The 16,751-nt window shown below is 38.3% G+C and overlaps 1 protein-coding gene across 4 annotated transcripts in view; it reads right to left on the reverse strand.

Moving 5' to 3' along the window:
* PARPBP (PARP1 binding protein) overlaps positions 1–16,751 on the reverse strand; it is an 80,346-nt gene that overhangs the window by 34,982 nt on the left and 28,613 nt on the right. For all 4 annotated transcript variants that reach the window (XR_009209171.1, XM_032168871.2, XM_032168870.2 and 1 more), the window contains 3 exons: positions 12,889–12,996; positions 1,997–2,167; positions 720–874 (listed from right to left, as the gene is read on the reverse strand). Coding sequence is in view for 3 of the 4 variants with exons in the window: in XM_032168871.2 (XP_032024762.1) it covers positions 720–874; positions 1,997–2,167; positions 12,889–12,996 (434 nt within the window). In the remaining variant the exon portion in view is untranslated. The remainder of the gene's footprint in view (positions 1–719; positions 875–1,996; positions 2,168–12,888; positions 12,997–16,751) is intronic.

Consider the following 16,751-nt stretch of genomic DNA (forward strand, 5'->3'; position numbering starts at 1 on the left):
TATCTATCAAGTCAGGTTGTTGTAATGATCAAATGATAATCTGAGTAAAGAACTTAGCACAATGTCTGACATATAACAAGTGTTCAATAAATATCAGCTATTTTTATTATGTTTATTTATGTTATAGGATACCAAATTGATAATGATCCGCCATGATTGCTAGCATATACAATCCACTTCTGCCCCCAAAACTTACTTACCACTCAATACACCAATATTATAAATGGGGGTCTATCCGATTTTTAAAAAATCTTACCTCCAATATCACATAAAAACAAATCCCAGATGAACCAAAGATTTGCACATAAGAAAATGAAAAACAACAGAAAATAGAATAGGGATTTCATCTTTGTCAATTTTCTTACTCATTCGTGATATCAGTTTCCTTTATTGCTAAATAAAAAATACACAGAAATTATCTGTTTGCTCATTGCCAGTCCTCAAAAATCTATTTCATCCAGATAAAAATAAATGGTAACTCTCTTCTCTAATCAAATTTAGTATGGACGTGACTTTTGACTTTGGCCAAAACTCAGAATCACAGGCAGAAATTTAGGAGGTAAGGTCATGTGATTTTAATTTATTCATCTAGATTTTGTTTCTTCGCCTCACCATTTGGTCTGATGCTTGGTCATTTCAATATCTCTTATTTCTACCCGATTCTGTAAAGTTTTAAAGATAGATTAATAACATATTTGTAATATATGAAAAGTCATTACCTTGGGTTTGGTATTTCTCCAAGAATCTCATCTAATTTGTCAATGAAATTAATAAAATTAGACAATCCCTTTATATGTGTCCTTAAAGGATCCGATGGTGGTGGTGCATATCCTTTGCCTCCAAGCTCTATTGTTCTAATAAATGACGTGGCCACCTATGAATTAAAACAAATGGATAAGTTATGTCCAGTGATTTACTAAAGTGTAATTTACTTCATAAAGCTAAGTAAATCTATATAATTCTGCGTATACAGTTAAAAGTGAAGCACATTTTATGGCTCGTGACACACTTTGAGTCAGAAGCAAATAACCAAAGAAACAAATGCCATGCAGAATTCATGCTAGCAAGTGTGGTGCCAATGACACCCAGCTGCAGATTGAGGCTGAGGAGCTGAGTTAGGGGACAAATTAAGAGCTAAAGTATATTAATTTTAGAATGTATTATTGACTCTAAAGAACTCATTTATGAATATATTCTAATATAGTTGACTACTAGCTATTGAAATTATTATATGGAACAAGGGAATTTTTAGCGTCAGCTGATCTGTTGTGTTAAACAGGTGAATTGGTTGGGCAATTTAACACTTCCAAACCTCAGCCTCTCTATTTGTAAAATAAAAATACAGACTAGATAATCACTAAGTTCCATCCAGCTTTCTCATCCTGGGATCATGTATAGTTCAAAAGGCTTGTCCTTACAATGATAAAAATACATATGTGATAGCTGTACGTAAGTGTTTCAATCAAAGATGAAATGTTCCAAGGTACATTCTAAGAAAGACAAATCCTGTGAAATGTCAATAATTTAGGGGAAAGTTCCATGGTCAAATAAATTAGGAAACAACAGATTAAATAACAAGCTTAATTTGCTACAAGCAGATTTCTTTATGGCAGGACTTCTCAGAGCTCTTATATTCAATAATGGATTATGTATAACCAATAAGGGTATATACTACTTCTAAACATTTTGCCCTTGGAAACATTTATTCAAAGAACATTTAACAGAAATGTTTTGACACTGGAAACATGTATTCACAGAGAATTTATCAGGGCTAGCACTATACGGAATATATGTAAGGAAACACTGCTTTAGAGAAAGTCTCCTTTACCAAACTTGAAGGATATGGTAAAAAATTAAAATACCATGGATTTTCAAATACAGAGGTAGAACATAAATTAACCACTTAAAAGTTGTTTCATTCTAGTTACAAGCATATTAGGATACATGGATCCACTGTGCAAGGGGTCTTAATTTTGAACATGTCACACATCCATACCAAAAAGATAGACATTTGTTTCTCTCGAGCAGCATGTTTCAAATCAGTGAAGGCTTCTCTTCCTAGTCCTCTATCAGGAATATTGAGAATATAAGCCACAGCCAGGTCATTCTTTGAATTCACTAGCAGATTTAAATATGAAAAGATAATTTTCCTTGCTAGCAGCTGCACCTGTGCAATAAAATATTCAGTTAATTTCTTCATTGCAATTCTTCTAAATCCATAATCTTTTTCATATGCAGTAAAAATGTATATAATCATTCAATCACAATACCTCACTTAACTCTAGAAAAAGAGAACTGCCATATAAAAACAGGTTGGACAATCAATAAACATCATCTCTCCCCAAATTCTTGACTGACTACCAAATTTGGCAGGCAGAGGGGAGACCTACAAAAATCCAGCTAAAAAAAGCAGCAAAGGAAGACCCAAGAACAGATATCAGCAGTTGTATACCAACATAGAATGGAGACAGAGTATTAAGTTGGAATTCAGGCAAGTCAGTTGCCCACTAGCACAAAAACACAATATTTCTCAGAAGAACATAGACGAATCCAGAGTTGTTATAAAATATTATCTATAATATCCAGTTTTCATCCAAAAATCAATAAACAAAGAAAAAAGAAGATGTGACCCCCCCCCCCACTCAGGGTAAAAAGTAGTCAATAGAAATTGTCACGAAGTAGACCTAGATGCCGAGTTTAGAAGAAAAACATCAAGGCAGTTATTATGAATTATGTTCAAGATATTAAAAGGAAATATGTTCAATGAATTAAAAGAATATCTGTTATCAACAAATTAACAGAGGGAATGTCAACAGAAAAGTGGACAAATTCTGGAAATGAAAAGTACAATAAGTAAAACAAAATTTGCTTGATGGGTTCAATAGCAACTTGGAGACAGTAGAAGAAACCATTGTTGAACTTACAGACAAACCAATGGATATTACCAAATCTGAAAAACAAAGGAGAACAACAACAACAAAAAAAAAAGATGAAAGAACCAAAGGGATTAATGAGACAATTTAAGAGGTCAAACACACACGTAATTGGAATCCCTGAACAGAAGTGAAAAGAGTAGAAAAAATATATGAATAAATTTTGCCCCAAAGCATCCCAAATTTAGTAGAAAACATTAATTTATAGATCCAATAAGCTATTTAAGTAGGAAAACCAAACAAAATGTATACAAACTCTGACAGCCAAAGGTAAGAGAAAATCTTGAGTGTAGCCAGAACAAAATGACACATTACCTACAGAGGAACAATAATAAGGTTAACAAATCATCCAGAAGTATGTAGGCCAGATGATATTGGAACAGTATATTAAACATGCTGAGAAACAATCTAAATTACTATACGATTACAATAATTAAGATAGAGTAGTATTTACGAAAGAACACTCAGCTCAATGGAACAGAATAGCATGCAGAAATAGACCAACACAAATATAGCAATCTGATTTTTCACAAATGTGCAAAAGGAACAATGAAGAAAAGATAGTCTTTTCAATAATTGGTGTTGGAGCAATTGGTCATCCATATGCAAAACACATGAACTTAATGAACTTCAACTTAAACTTCACACCTTTTATAAAAGTAAACTCAAAGTGGATCATAAGTCTATAAATGTACAATATAAACTATTAAACTTTTAAAAGAAAACATAACAGAAAATCTTCATGACCTGGAATAAGGCAAAGAGTTCTTACATAAGACACCAGAAGCACAACAAGAAAAGGAAAACTAAAAAGATAAATTGGATTTCATCAAAATTAAATTCCTTTTTTTTTTTTTTTTTTTTTTGAGAAACAGGGTCTTGCTATTAGGCTGGAGTGCAGTGGCACAATCAGGGCACACTGCAACCTCAACCTCCCAGGCTTAAGTGATCCTCCTGCCTCAGCCTCCCTAGTAGCTAGGATTACAGGCATGTGCCACCACAAGCAGCAAAACTTTTTTATTTTTTGTACAGATAAGGTCCCACTATGTTGCCCAGGTTGGTGTTGAACTCCTGGGCTCCAGTGATCCTTCTGCCTCGACCACCCAAAGTGCTGGGAATACAGGCATGAGCCACCATGAGCAGCGCAAAATTAAATTACTTGCATGGAATTTTCTTCCTTTTTTTGCCTTCTCAATTACTTCCATCCCACCTTCTGCTCTAGAATCCTGCTTCTAATTCTTATTGTTCCCAAACTGTCCACTTGAAATCATATTCTTGCCTATTCCCTCAGATAACAGACTCACAAATTCTAAACTCGATTCCCACTCAAAACACATGAAATTCAAAAATCCTTCAGTAATTTCAGTCACAACTAATGTCCCAGGAATTTATCATCTGTAAATGCTAAGAAAATATTTCCCTTATTAAAACTAAAATTTCATCATATTCAATCTAATCACATGTTAAATTTTTGAAGCATAAAAGAAACTAAAAAAGGCAGCAATAAAAAATTACAAATCCTTAGCAAGGCTCTTAGATAATTATTAAGCACATACACCTTAAAATAAATTCAAAAGATAATATATTTTGACTGTTTAAATTTCCATGTAAAAAACAATTATTAAAAAGTAGGAGACAGTCAGGTCAATTTAAAAGAAAAACTTCACTGGACAGGAAAGCATTGCCTTTAATATGGACTTGAGATAGAATTTAAGCAAATTTAATTACAAGAAAACAAAGTTTAAAGATTAACCATGAGAAAGATTTTTTCTTGCATATTAAGTAAATGTTACCTTTTCAGAGATGCTCCCTGATTCCCCAATCTAAAGTAGACATTCATGTATTCTCTTTCCTGCCATCCTGTGATAACTCTGCATATCACCCTATTATAATTCTCTGCATAGGTGTTAACACTTCCTGATACTTTTCTTTTTAATATTTTTTTAAGGATACAATATTTCACTATGTTGCCCAGGCTAATCTTGAACTCCTGGGCTCAAGTGATCCTCCTGCCTTGACCTCCCAAAGTGCTGGGATTACAGGCATGAGCCACCATGCCTAGCCACTTTCTGATAACGTTTCTTAATCCTCCTATTACTTTGTGAGTTCCATGACAGAAAATCATGTGTCCTCAGATCCTAACAGAATGACTTGCATTATAGTAGGTAATCAATCTGTTTTTCTCAATAGGTTCTCAATGAGTTTTCATTCAATGATGAATGAAAGAAAAATTAATACATAAATTTGGCCTTTTAAAAATTTCAAAATTAAAAATCTATTAAGAAAAACTTACCTGAGGCTGGGTGTGGTGGCTTACACCTGTAATCCCACCACTGGGAGGCCAAGGCAGGTGGATCACTTGAGGCCAACAGTTCAAGACCAGCCTGGCCAACACAGTGAAACCCTGTCTCAACTAAAAATACAAAAAAAATTAGCTGGATGTGGTGGCACACACCTGTAATCCCAGCTACTTGGGAGGCTGTGGCCCAAGAATCACTTGAACCTGGGAGGTGGAGGTTGCAGTGAGCCAAGATGGTGCTACTGCACTCCAGCCTGAGCGACAGAATGAGACTGTCTCCAAAGAAAAAAAAACTTACCTGGGATAAAATAAATGCTCATATTTTTTATTATGGTGCCTTACAAAGAAAGGTATTCTAAGGCACAACCAAATAAAAATAAGCTTTAAGGATTCTCCTAAAATTTTATAAAATAACGTATAATATAGTTTTCTGATTTCTTTTTTTTTTTTTTTTTTTTTTTTTTGAGATGATGTTTCCCTCTTGTTGCCCAGGCTGGAGTGCAATGACACGATCTCGGCTCACCACAACCTCAGCCTCCCAAGTTCAAGTGATTCTCCTGCCTCAGCCTCCCAAGTAGCTGAGATTACAGGCATGTGCCACCACACCTGGCTAATTTTGTGTTTTTAGTAGAGACGGGATTTCTCCATGTTGGTCAGGCTGGTCTCGAACTCCTGACCTCAGGTGATCTGCCTGCCTCAGCCTCCCAAAGTACTGGGATTACAGGCGTGAGCCACCATGCCCAGTCTCTGCTCATATTTCAAATGTCCTTTTATCTTTATTTTCACAGTAAATCACAATACTTCTATTACACAAGTCTATAATATGAGTTTCCATTTTAACTTCACAGTGCAATAGTCTGTCTAAAACACAGTTCTTTGTATTCCTTTGACATTTGGGAAGAATAACACAATTTACCAAAAATCAAAGCAGAGAAAAAGTGACATTCACATTGTAATCAGAAACTTTTCCTACATTTAACTTAATGCAATCTCTATGTCACTGTGCCTCCGCTGTTCAAAAATAACAAGAACTTAACAAATATGTATATACCTGATCCTAATTGGGTACAAAAACCGGGCTTAAGCTCTGACATCTACAACTTGCTCTTTAAGATTAGCAAATTTTGTCCTTCTGATCTGTGATGTTGGGCAAACTTCAGGGAAAAACATCTTGGAGTCCTCACAGTTAGAGTGTTTCTTTTAACTCATGGCTGCAATTGGAAATCTATCCCTATCATTATGGTCAGATAACATGGCTGTTATGGTTTCCTTGCTCTTGTATCTACAAGTGAGTTGTAAAGAGGCTCCCTGGAAAAGCAGTCCACATAAGTATAGTTATGATGTCCAAGAGCAAGGGCCTAAATTGAAAAAATCCACAAGATTAAAGCCTTTACCAAGACACCAAAAATAAGGATACTGTTCTGTTTATTTGTTTAATAAACTGATTCTATCCATACCACAAAGTATTTGCAATGTTTGTTTAGAAGCTGGACAATTTTATTTAAGCTTTCTGACAATTCCAAGTTTCTTTTCCTATCTCTTCTTACTGACAGGCAGATATTCAACCTCAGTTTGAAGAAAGTCAGTTTTTCTAAGCTGAGAAGATTAACAATTTATACAGGGTCTTTTTTTAACTTTTGTTTGCCAATGCATAAATGCTTATATATACTGACAAAAAAAAAGTTGGACAAAAACTAAGGTACTTAGATTTTTTAACTGATGATTTTCTTTTTCTAGCCTTTATTCTATTATTCCCTTCATTACTTCAGAATTTTAAAAGCAATGGTTTAGTACCTTAGGAAAAATAAAATGAAGTAAAATAAAATAAGGAAACAAAAATATTGTTTCTCAAATTCAATCCATTTACCTACTTGAAGACTCTGGTGTCATATTAGTAAACACATTTGATGGTCAAAATATTTCTTTGCAAGACTGCAGCCCAAAAATTCACATTAGGATTTTAATTAGAGCTACATTGACTTCCAGCTGGGTGTGGTGGCTCACGCCTGTAATCCCAGCACTATGGGAAGCCAAGGTGGGTGGATCACGAGGTCAGGAGTTCAAGACCAGCCTGGCCAACGTGGTGAAACCCTGTCTCTACTAAAAATACAAAATTAGCCAGGCGTGGTAGCACGTGCCTGTAATCCCAGCTACTCAGGAGGCTAAGGCAGGAGAATTGCTTGAACCCAGGAGGTGGAGGTTGCAGTGAGCTGAGATTGCGCCACTGCACTCCAGCCTGGGCGACAGAGTGAAACTCCGTCTCAGAGGGGAAAAAAGAAATACAGGCCGGGCGCGGTGGCTCATGCTTGTAATCCCAGCACTTTGGGAGGCCGAGGCGGGCGGATCACGAGGTCAGGAGATCGAGACCACGGTGAAACCTCGTCTCTACTAAAAATACAAAAAATTAGCCAGGCGTGGTGGCGGGCGCCTGTAGTCCCAGCTACTCGGAGAGGCTGAGGCAGGAGAATGGCGTGAATCCGGGAGGCGGAGCTTGCAGTGAGCCAAGATTGCGCCACTGCACTCCAGCCTGGGCGACAGAGCGAGACTCCGTCTCAAAAAAAAAAAAAATAAAATAAAATAAATACATTGACTTCCAAAAAGATCTTGTAAAAATAAAACTTAGAAACTGCAAGTAACAGAAGCATGGCTAGGAAGGTGGCTGCCAATTTCATACTCCTCAGAAAATCAAATCCATTAGTTGAACTAGCAGATAAAATTCTATTAGAAAATACAATCCAAGAAAGCAAAAGTTAGAAATTAGAGAATTAACACAATGAAACTATCAGTGTTGTTTAAATCAGGAAACTACATGCTTATAATCTTTACTCACAGATACCCCTTTGAACTTCATAAACTGAAGTTCTAAAAGCTTAATTCTTTTCACATATACAAATTGGTTCATTCCTCTTTAAAAATACAAATATAACAATTATAATTTCCTCCCTATAGCACATACAGGATAGATAAAAGAGATCTTTAAGTAATCTACCCTTTTGATACACAAATACACCGCTTAAGCGCCACCAAGAAAAGATCAGGCAATTTGGCAATCACTTTGTCAAGATTTGGGGCATCAAGGGAAAAGAAAGGAAATATAAGTGAAAAATTAATTTCAAGCAAGAGAAAATAGTTACAAATCTCTAAAAGGAACCAGGTCTGGGCAGAAAACATTCAAGGTGGGCTTGGGATATTTTCTTGTACCAGAAAAGAGGAAAATGCTTAAAAAGTCTACTAGAGCATGTAAAAAAGACCTAAAAACCTGCTTGAAGCAGCTTCCTCTATTTTAGCATCAAAGATTAATGAGTGTAACTCATTTTAAAACACTGAATAAATATAAATTCATGAATCCATATAATAGACACACAAAAAGGAGAATAAAAGAATAAATATCTAATTTGCTTATATTATATATAACTATTACACTAACCCCTAAATTGGTAGAGAATTAAGGAGTTAACCTTAGATTTTTAGAGAAGGGTACTTCATCTCATTTGATAAGATAAAGCTTTACTGAGAAATGGTAAGTAATTAAGGTAAAGACATAACAGAATCAGAAGCTCACCATTCTTTTTTTTTTTTTTTTTTTGAGATGGAGTCTTGCACTCCCTCCCAGGCTGGAGTGCAGTGGTACCATCTCGGCTCACTGCAAGCTCCGCCTCCCAGGTTCACGCCATTCTCCTGCCTCAGCCTCCCGAGTAGCTAGGACTACAGGTGCCCGCCACCACGCCCAGCTAATTTTTTGTATTTTTAGTAGAGACGAGGTTTCACCGTGTTAGCCAGGATGGTCTTGATCTCCTGACCTTGTGATCCGCCCGCCTCAACCTCCCAACGTGCTGGGATTGCAGATGTGAGCCACCGCGCCTGGTCAGAAGCTCACTATTCTATAGATACTACAGAAATAACTGATTCAAGTCGGGATCATCAATGCTTAAAACCATTAGATAAAAGGTTATTGAGAAACAGGATATTTATACAGTGCCAAAGTGTCACCTCACAGATCTTTGCTGACAGCAAAGGAAAAACTACATCTTTCTACTGGAGAGACCTGGCAATTTAGGATAACCTGAGTTTGTTTCCCAATAAGATATAAAATGAAATACTCTGCATCAGTTAAGAAGTATTTCCTGGGAAATATTAAACCAAAATCTAAGCAAGATTTCAGATATCACTTCCAGTTTATTGGAAATACAGCAAATAGAGAAACAAGCTAAATAATACCACAAGGAATTAATCAGAAAAATTAAAAGAAAAAAGATTAGGGGAATTCTTCTAGAGTAAAAGAGTCTAAGGAGATATAAAACCATTTTGGGGACAAATGGAGAAATTTAAATACGGAAGTTAGTAAATGATATTTGAAAATACTTATTGAAGTTTTCTTATTTATTATATTGCAGTTATGTCATTATTTTTAGGAAATGTACGCTAAGGAATTTTAGGGATCCACATGTCAGCAACTTACTTTCAAATAGGACAGAAAAATATCAGATGCACACATAAAACTATGAAATCTAGGAAGGAGACACACAAGTATTTGAGGGCACTGATAAAATATATATTTTAAGTGCAATCTATTTAACATGGGACATATAGAAGAATCTACCTCAGCAATGTTTGTCAAAAAGGAAGGTGATTCACCAAATGTGTTAACTTACTGGAGTAGGTGATTTTGGAAGTAAATGCATTCTAGACCATTTATATATCGTATTTCCAAAACATGTTGGCTGGGCACAGTGGCTCATGCCTGTAATCCCAGCACTTTGGGAGACCAATGCAGGCAGATCACTTGAGGTCAGGAGTTCGAAGCCAGACTGACCATCATGGTAAAACCTGGTCTCTACTAAAAATACAAAAATTAGCCAGGCGTGGTGGCGCACACTTGTAATCCCAGCTACTTGGGAGGCTGAGGTGGGAGGATCGCTTGAACCTGGGAGGCAGTGGTTGCAGTGAGCGGAGATCATGCCACTGCACTTCAGCCTGGGCAACACAGTGAGCCTCTGCCTCAAAAAAATAATAAGCAAAATAAATAAAACAAAAATAATTAAAATATGTTGAATATAATTTTACTTTTTTCAATACTCTTAAATTCTCATCTTGTCAATGGTGATTTTATTAATCACAGAAAGTTTGCCAAGAGTTAAGCCCTGTAAAATATTTAAGGTTAATTCTGGGCCGGGCGCAGTGTCTCACACCTGTAATCCCAGCACTTTGGGAGGCCGAGGTGGGCAGATCACGAGGTCAGAAGATCGAGACCAACCTGGCTAACAGGGTGAAACCCCCTCTCTACTAAAAATACAAAAAAAAAAAAAATTAGCTAGGCGTGGTGATGGGCGCCTGTAGTCCCAGCTATTCGGGAGGCTGAGGCAGGAGAATGGCGTGAACTCAGGAGGTGGAGCTTGCAGCGAGCCAAGATCACGCCACTGCACTCCAGCCTGGGCAACAGAGCAAGACTCCATCTCAAAAAAAAAAAAAAAGGTTAATTCTGAGCCAAATATGAGTGATCATGGTGTTACCAGGGGGTTCTTGTTCCTAGAGCTCCCAAGATGGTGGCGGGCCACTTCCAAGATGGTAGCAAGCCTCTTGTTCTCTGACCTGGGGTTCTTGGCCTCACAGATTCCAAGGAATGGAATCTTCGGCCATGCAGTGTTATAGCTCTATTAGAAGCCGTGGGTCACGGAAGAGAACCGTGGAGCCCAGCGACTAGTGTTCAGCTCGATTAGGACGAACCTGGGCATTTAGCCATGCAGGAACAATGGCAAGCCTTTAGTCCGCTCCGGAGTGGCAATGGGCGCCTCGCTAGATCAGGAGCACAGTGGACACCCTGCCAGATCCGGAGGGGTGGAAGTCAGTGGTGGGTCTGCAACAGCAGCAAACAGCAGTGGTGGACTGTGAGCAAAAGCTCAGCTCAAGCCATAACAAACACCGACCAGAAGAGTGTGCAGTTGCAAGATTTAATAGAGTGAAAACAGAGCTCCCATAAAATGGGAGGGGACCCAAAGGGGGTTGCCGCTCCGTGCTCGAATGCCTGGGTTTATATTCCAATCATTGTCCCTTCCCCTGTGCTCTCAGGCGATAGATGATTGGCTTTTCTTTACTCCCTGTTTTAGCCTAATTAGCATTTTAGTAAGCTGTCCTTACTACTTGATTGGTCGAGTGTAAGCTAAGTCGCAAGCCGCTTGTTTAAAGGTGGATGCAGTCACCTTCCCAGCTAGGCTTAGGAATTCTTAGTCAGCCTAGGAAATCCAGCTAGTCTTGTCTCTCAATGGCCTGAGATGCAGTCTCAAGAGATCCTGAGAACATGTGCCCAGGGTGGTTGGGTTACAGCTTGGTTATGTATTTTTTTTTGTTTTTTGTTTTTTGTTTTGAGATGGAGTCTTGCTCTGTCACCCAGGCTGGAGTGCAGTGGTGCGATCTCAGCTCACTGTAACCTCCACCTCTCTGGTTCAAGCAATTCCCCTGCTTCAGCCTCCCAGGTAGCTGGGGTAATATATGTTTTAGAGAGACATAAGACATCAATCAGTACATGTGAGGTAAACATTGGTTCAGCCTGGAAAGGTGGGACACCTTGAAATGGGGCTTACAGGTCATGGGTAGATTCAAAAATTTTCTGATTGGCAAGCAATTGGTTGAAAGAATTATTATCTAAAGACCTGGAATCAGTAGAATGGAGTCTCTGGTTTAAGATATGGGATTGTGAAGACCAAAGTTCTTATTATGTAGATGAAGTCTCATAGGTGGCCACCCTTAGAAACAATAGATGGCAAATGCTTCCTATTAAAAGGTGCTAGAATCAGTTATCTCTTCAGGACTGGGAGGGCCTGGAAGGGGAAAGATTTAGTTAATTAATAGAGATCCTTTACAAACGCAAATTCTCTCCATATTTTGTAGGACCATTTCAAAATATGGCAAAGAAACATATTTTGGGGTGAAATATTTTTATTTCCTTCTCTGTCATGTGATGTTATGCCAGAGACAGGAAAGTAAACCACATTATAGAGGGTTAAATAAAACCCATCTGATGAGATGTTACAGTTTAGAAGGTATGACTCCCCAGGCCCCTTAAATAGGAATTGGGCAAGAGAGGAAAAAAGGTCATAGTTTAGTCCCCATTTTCATAAGTACTACTACTATGGTTAGTGGGGTTACCATATATGTTTAGGTACCTAGCATAGTATTCAGCTGAACGTAAATTATATTAAACCAAATTTGCATGTGGCACTACTTTTCGGTGGTTTATACGACAAATTCTATTATCTAAACTCCTGATATATGAGTTGTTCTAATGCAAGGGGTACAGACCAGATCTTTCAGTTGAGCATATTCTCCCAAGGATCAACCATCTAAAAGAGTAAATGTGAAGTTTACCAAAGAGAGTCAAAGAACTCTGACAAACTGAACCTTCAATTACTTTCCTGATACTTTGAATGATAACTATTTTTGTTCAATGCCTGTTACCTTGGCCCCAAACCATAAAGACTCTTTTATCACATTCTCACCAGCCTCCAATGTATTATTCTTTGCGAATAGTTTTAAACAAACTAAAGATTTGTATGTCTCTCTAAATAATGTTCAAAGCATTAGTAACTTTAAGGTACCACCAAATTCAGTGATTTGAAAGAGATTATAGTCTGCTTTAATTTACTCACAGTTTATCAGTACCTTTTCATTATCCTGATTGTATTTACTTGTTGGTGATGTTGGTATAGAAAGATCAGTTTCATCACCTACTGCATACTGTTTGCCAGACAGAAAATCCAGTAGTTGACTCTGTAGAAAACATAGAGTATTACTAATAAAATGCTATGCTGACTATAAAAAATACTTCACACAAAGCTCTACTCAGTGTCATTGATGTTTCAGTTGAGAGTATTACCTGACAGTTGTTAGCAATCATTAAGAATACATATAATTAAACTTCATAATGTAACTGCCCATGGGTTCTTCTTGTCTGCCACACAAATAAAGACCACGTAACTGCAGTAAAGAAAGAGTTTAGGGTCAGGTACCATGGCTCACACCTGTAATCCTATCACTTTGTGCGGCCAAAGCAGGTGGATTGCTGGAGCCCGGGAGTTCAAGACCAGCCTGGGCAACACAATGAAACTCTGTCTCTGCAAAAGATGCAAACAATCAGCTGGGCATGGTGGCGTGTGCCTGTAGTCCCAGCTGCTCAAGAGGCTCAGGTGGGATGATCACTTGAGCCCAGGAAGGCTGCAGTGAGCTGTGACTACACCACTGCACTCCAACCTGGGCGCCAGAGTGAGACCCTGTCTCAAAACAGTTTAATAGGCACAAGGCTGGCCATGCCACGTGGAAGACAGAGTTAGTATTCAAACCAATCTCATCCAAAACTCATAGGTTAGGGGGTTTTCAAAGGCAGTTTGGAAGAAGGGGTAGGGGATGGCTAGGCTTGCTGCTGATTGGTGGGGGCAGAGATGAAATCGTAGGGGATCAAAGCTGTCGTCTTGCATGCTGAATTGTTTTTGGGTAGGTCCAGGTGGAGCCATGGGTGTCAGACATGCAAAGAACCTGAAAAGATATCTCAAAAGGCCAGTCTACAATAATGGTGTTATCTGCTTTTGTTTCAGCTAAGGAAAATTTGTCTTATAACAAATATATTTATATCAAATTATTATATATTTAATTATAGCCTCTTCTGCATCTGTTTCTGTTTAACGCCTTTTTCTTTTTTTTTTTTTTTACTGTTCTCCTACTTGGAAAATTACTAAGTACTTCATGATTTCTTTACTTAATAATTTTCTTTGTGCTTTAAATATTTATTGTGCTTAATTTTCAAGAGACTAATTTTGGTCTGAATTGATCTACCATGTTGGGAACTCTTTTTTTTTAATTGTCAAGAAAATGATTTATTTTTAATAAATATCAGATGAAATTACTCTGAAGTATTTATCTCAATGTTATGCAATTACAAAGGAAAGTCTGCTGTTTTATACTTTCATGTTGTATTTGAAAAAGTGATAAATTTCTCTTATTTTTATCTGATAATTTTATAACCAGACAATAACTGTCACAGGAAAACAGTGAACAACTTGAATTGTCAGCTTATACAGGAGGAACTAGCTCATAAAACTTACAAATGTTTAAACATACTACACAGTAAATAAATTCTTACCACATATTTAGAACATCAACAGATGAAATTTACAGTAACCCAGTAACTGCAACTACCAGCCTGCATCAAATCCCTTTTGTGAGTAATTTCATCATTACATCTCTGCTAGAAACCTTAAAAGAAATGTGGGTGCTCCCAGGGATAACTGGAACCTTGATCTGGAATACTTTCCACCCATCCTGCAGTTTGAGAGTAAATCTTTACACCTGTCTCTTAAAACAGAAGATCCTAGATGGACTTAGACTATATTATGTCCTGTGTTTTTCAATTCAGTCTGAGATTTCAAACAGGGGCTGCCATTTTTTCTTCCACTCTAGCAACAAGCTTTCATCTGCATCCCTGAGAAGACCCAGCCCACCTGCCCAACATCTGGGAAGAGGAGCAAGGAGGCAACAGAGCAAGGGATGCAGTTGGAAATAAAAGCATTCTTTGGTTTTTAGGAAGAAAAAGGAAAACTTCTTGATAAAGTAGGAGATGCAAATATTTACAAAAATAAAATCTAGCTCTGTATTTGGTAACCATGTGTCCACAAAAAAAAGGCATTTCTCTGAGATGCCTGGACTTTGGAGGTTTGCTGCTGGTTTTATATTAAACTGAAGCTCCTTGGGTCCCTGGTTCCTTCTTCTCAGCTTGGACAGTGAGTTGGTGCCAGGTGGCTTCTTCAATGTTTTGCAGCAGGTGAGTTGGTGCCAGGTGGCTTCTTCAATGTTCTGCAGCAGGTGGCTTTCCCATTGTCTCACTTGCCGCATGACAGCCGCCAGCTTCTTCAGGTCTCGTCTCTTCTTCTGGACTGTGATAGGAATCCTAGGCAATCTCAAGTTTAGAGACCAGCTCCATGCTCAGAGGGACTCTCCCTTCTGCCGCTCCTGAGTCAATGAGGCTGACACTGGTGGATCTTCCCCAGGAGCCAAGAGATCTGGCCTAGACAGCAGCAAGCTTCCTCTTTCTGAAAGTGGCTGTATAGTTGACCCCTGCCAGGTAGATCAGAAGGTCCTAAAAAGTGTGAAGGCATCGGGGACCCACCTGCACGACCCCATTCACTGATGTTGATGCACCTCCCAGCAGGCACAGGCTCCAACTAAGGACCATTTCTGTAGAGGTGCTACATTTTATGAGCTTTCTCAAGGGTGGCCTTCTCATCACAAAGAAGTTAAAGCCAAAAACCTACGCCTTCGGCTGCATTCTCCTGTGGGTAGTTGCAGCACCCTCTGCCATCCCCCCATCCCAGAGAGGACAGCATCATGAAGCACCCATGGCACTCCCACCCAGACCCAGGTCCACGCAGGTGCACTGCCTTCTTCTTTTTTGTCAGATCCATAGTTTTATGTTGAGGTGCTATTCTTGAATTTTCCCAAGTACCTAACATTTACATGTAATCAAGTTGCTGTCATTCCCCTCTAGTAGCTCTGTTCTGTTAGGCATGTGTGTTGTCAGCTAACTCATCCTTCTCTGGCTGCTGGAAACCCTTAAATGGTGTGTTGTTTTCTTCATTAGCTTTTTGGGACTCAGATCTGACTGCTGAGGTAGCTTAAGTGATGACAGTTCTACAAGTAATAGAAATTGTATCTATACTTACAGAGCAGCAGCAGACAAACAGGCTACCAGTCATCTGCTAAGGCTAAGGAAGAGTCTTGTGTTCTCCCAAGCATCACCAACAAGAAGTGAGCCCATCTATTCAGCTACTTCTTGGCTTGAGGGTCAAGGAATATAGGCGTACCCACTGAGGTCATTTGCTGACCTTCCCCCAAAGACGTCCACAGATCTCTGAGGCTAAGCTCTTCTCAGGATTAACCATTTCTGCTCCTCACCCCAGGTGTCTGATCTTGTCTTCCAGATACTTGCTCAGTTCATGAGAAAACAAGCCCTGTATCAAATCTCTCTACTTAGACTCCAGTTACAATCTAGGCCTTGTATGCTCTGAGATACCCATGGGCCCTGAATCCATTTTCCTTAGGAGAGGAATCGTAAGTAGGGAGTGAAGAGGGAAGGGGTACTGTTTAAGTGATCACATTCCCCAAATTGCCCTGACTTAGCTTTATCTCAATTCCTCATAATCCCTACCTTATTTCAGCTACAACAAATATGAAACAAAGAAACTTTATCAGGATTATGAAAATTCAGGATCATGACATTCAAAACTGTTTGGAATATTCTAATATGTATCTTTAAAGAGATTTTTAGCAAAAATTGGGATTATACTTAATGAATTTTTGAGAAATCAATCTAGGGATATATTTTCCTGTCTACTTTTTCCCCGCACTGGAAATTTCTCTAGAACAAACAATAGTATCAGAGATTAAGTTGTTGATCTTCCAGGGTTAAAATGCAGAACATTTTCTACTTCATGTACTACCATCTTAGCAGCTTCAATTTTACTCCTGGTGACATG

The sequence above is a fragment of the Hylobates moloch genome, unplaced genomic scaffold, assembly GCF_009828535.3.
Source record: "Hylobates moloch isolate HMO894 unplaced genomic scaffold, HMol_V3 SCAFFOLD_12, whole genome shotgun sequence".
NCBI lineage: Eukaryota > Metazoa > Chordata > Mammalia > Primates > Hylobatidae > Hylobates > Hylobates moloch.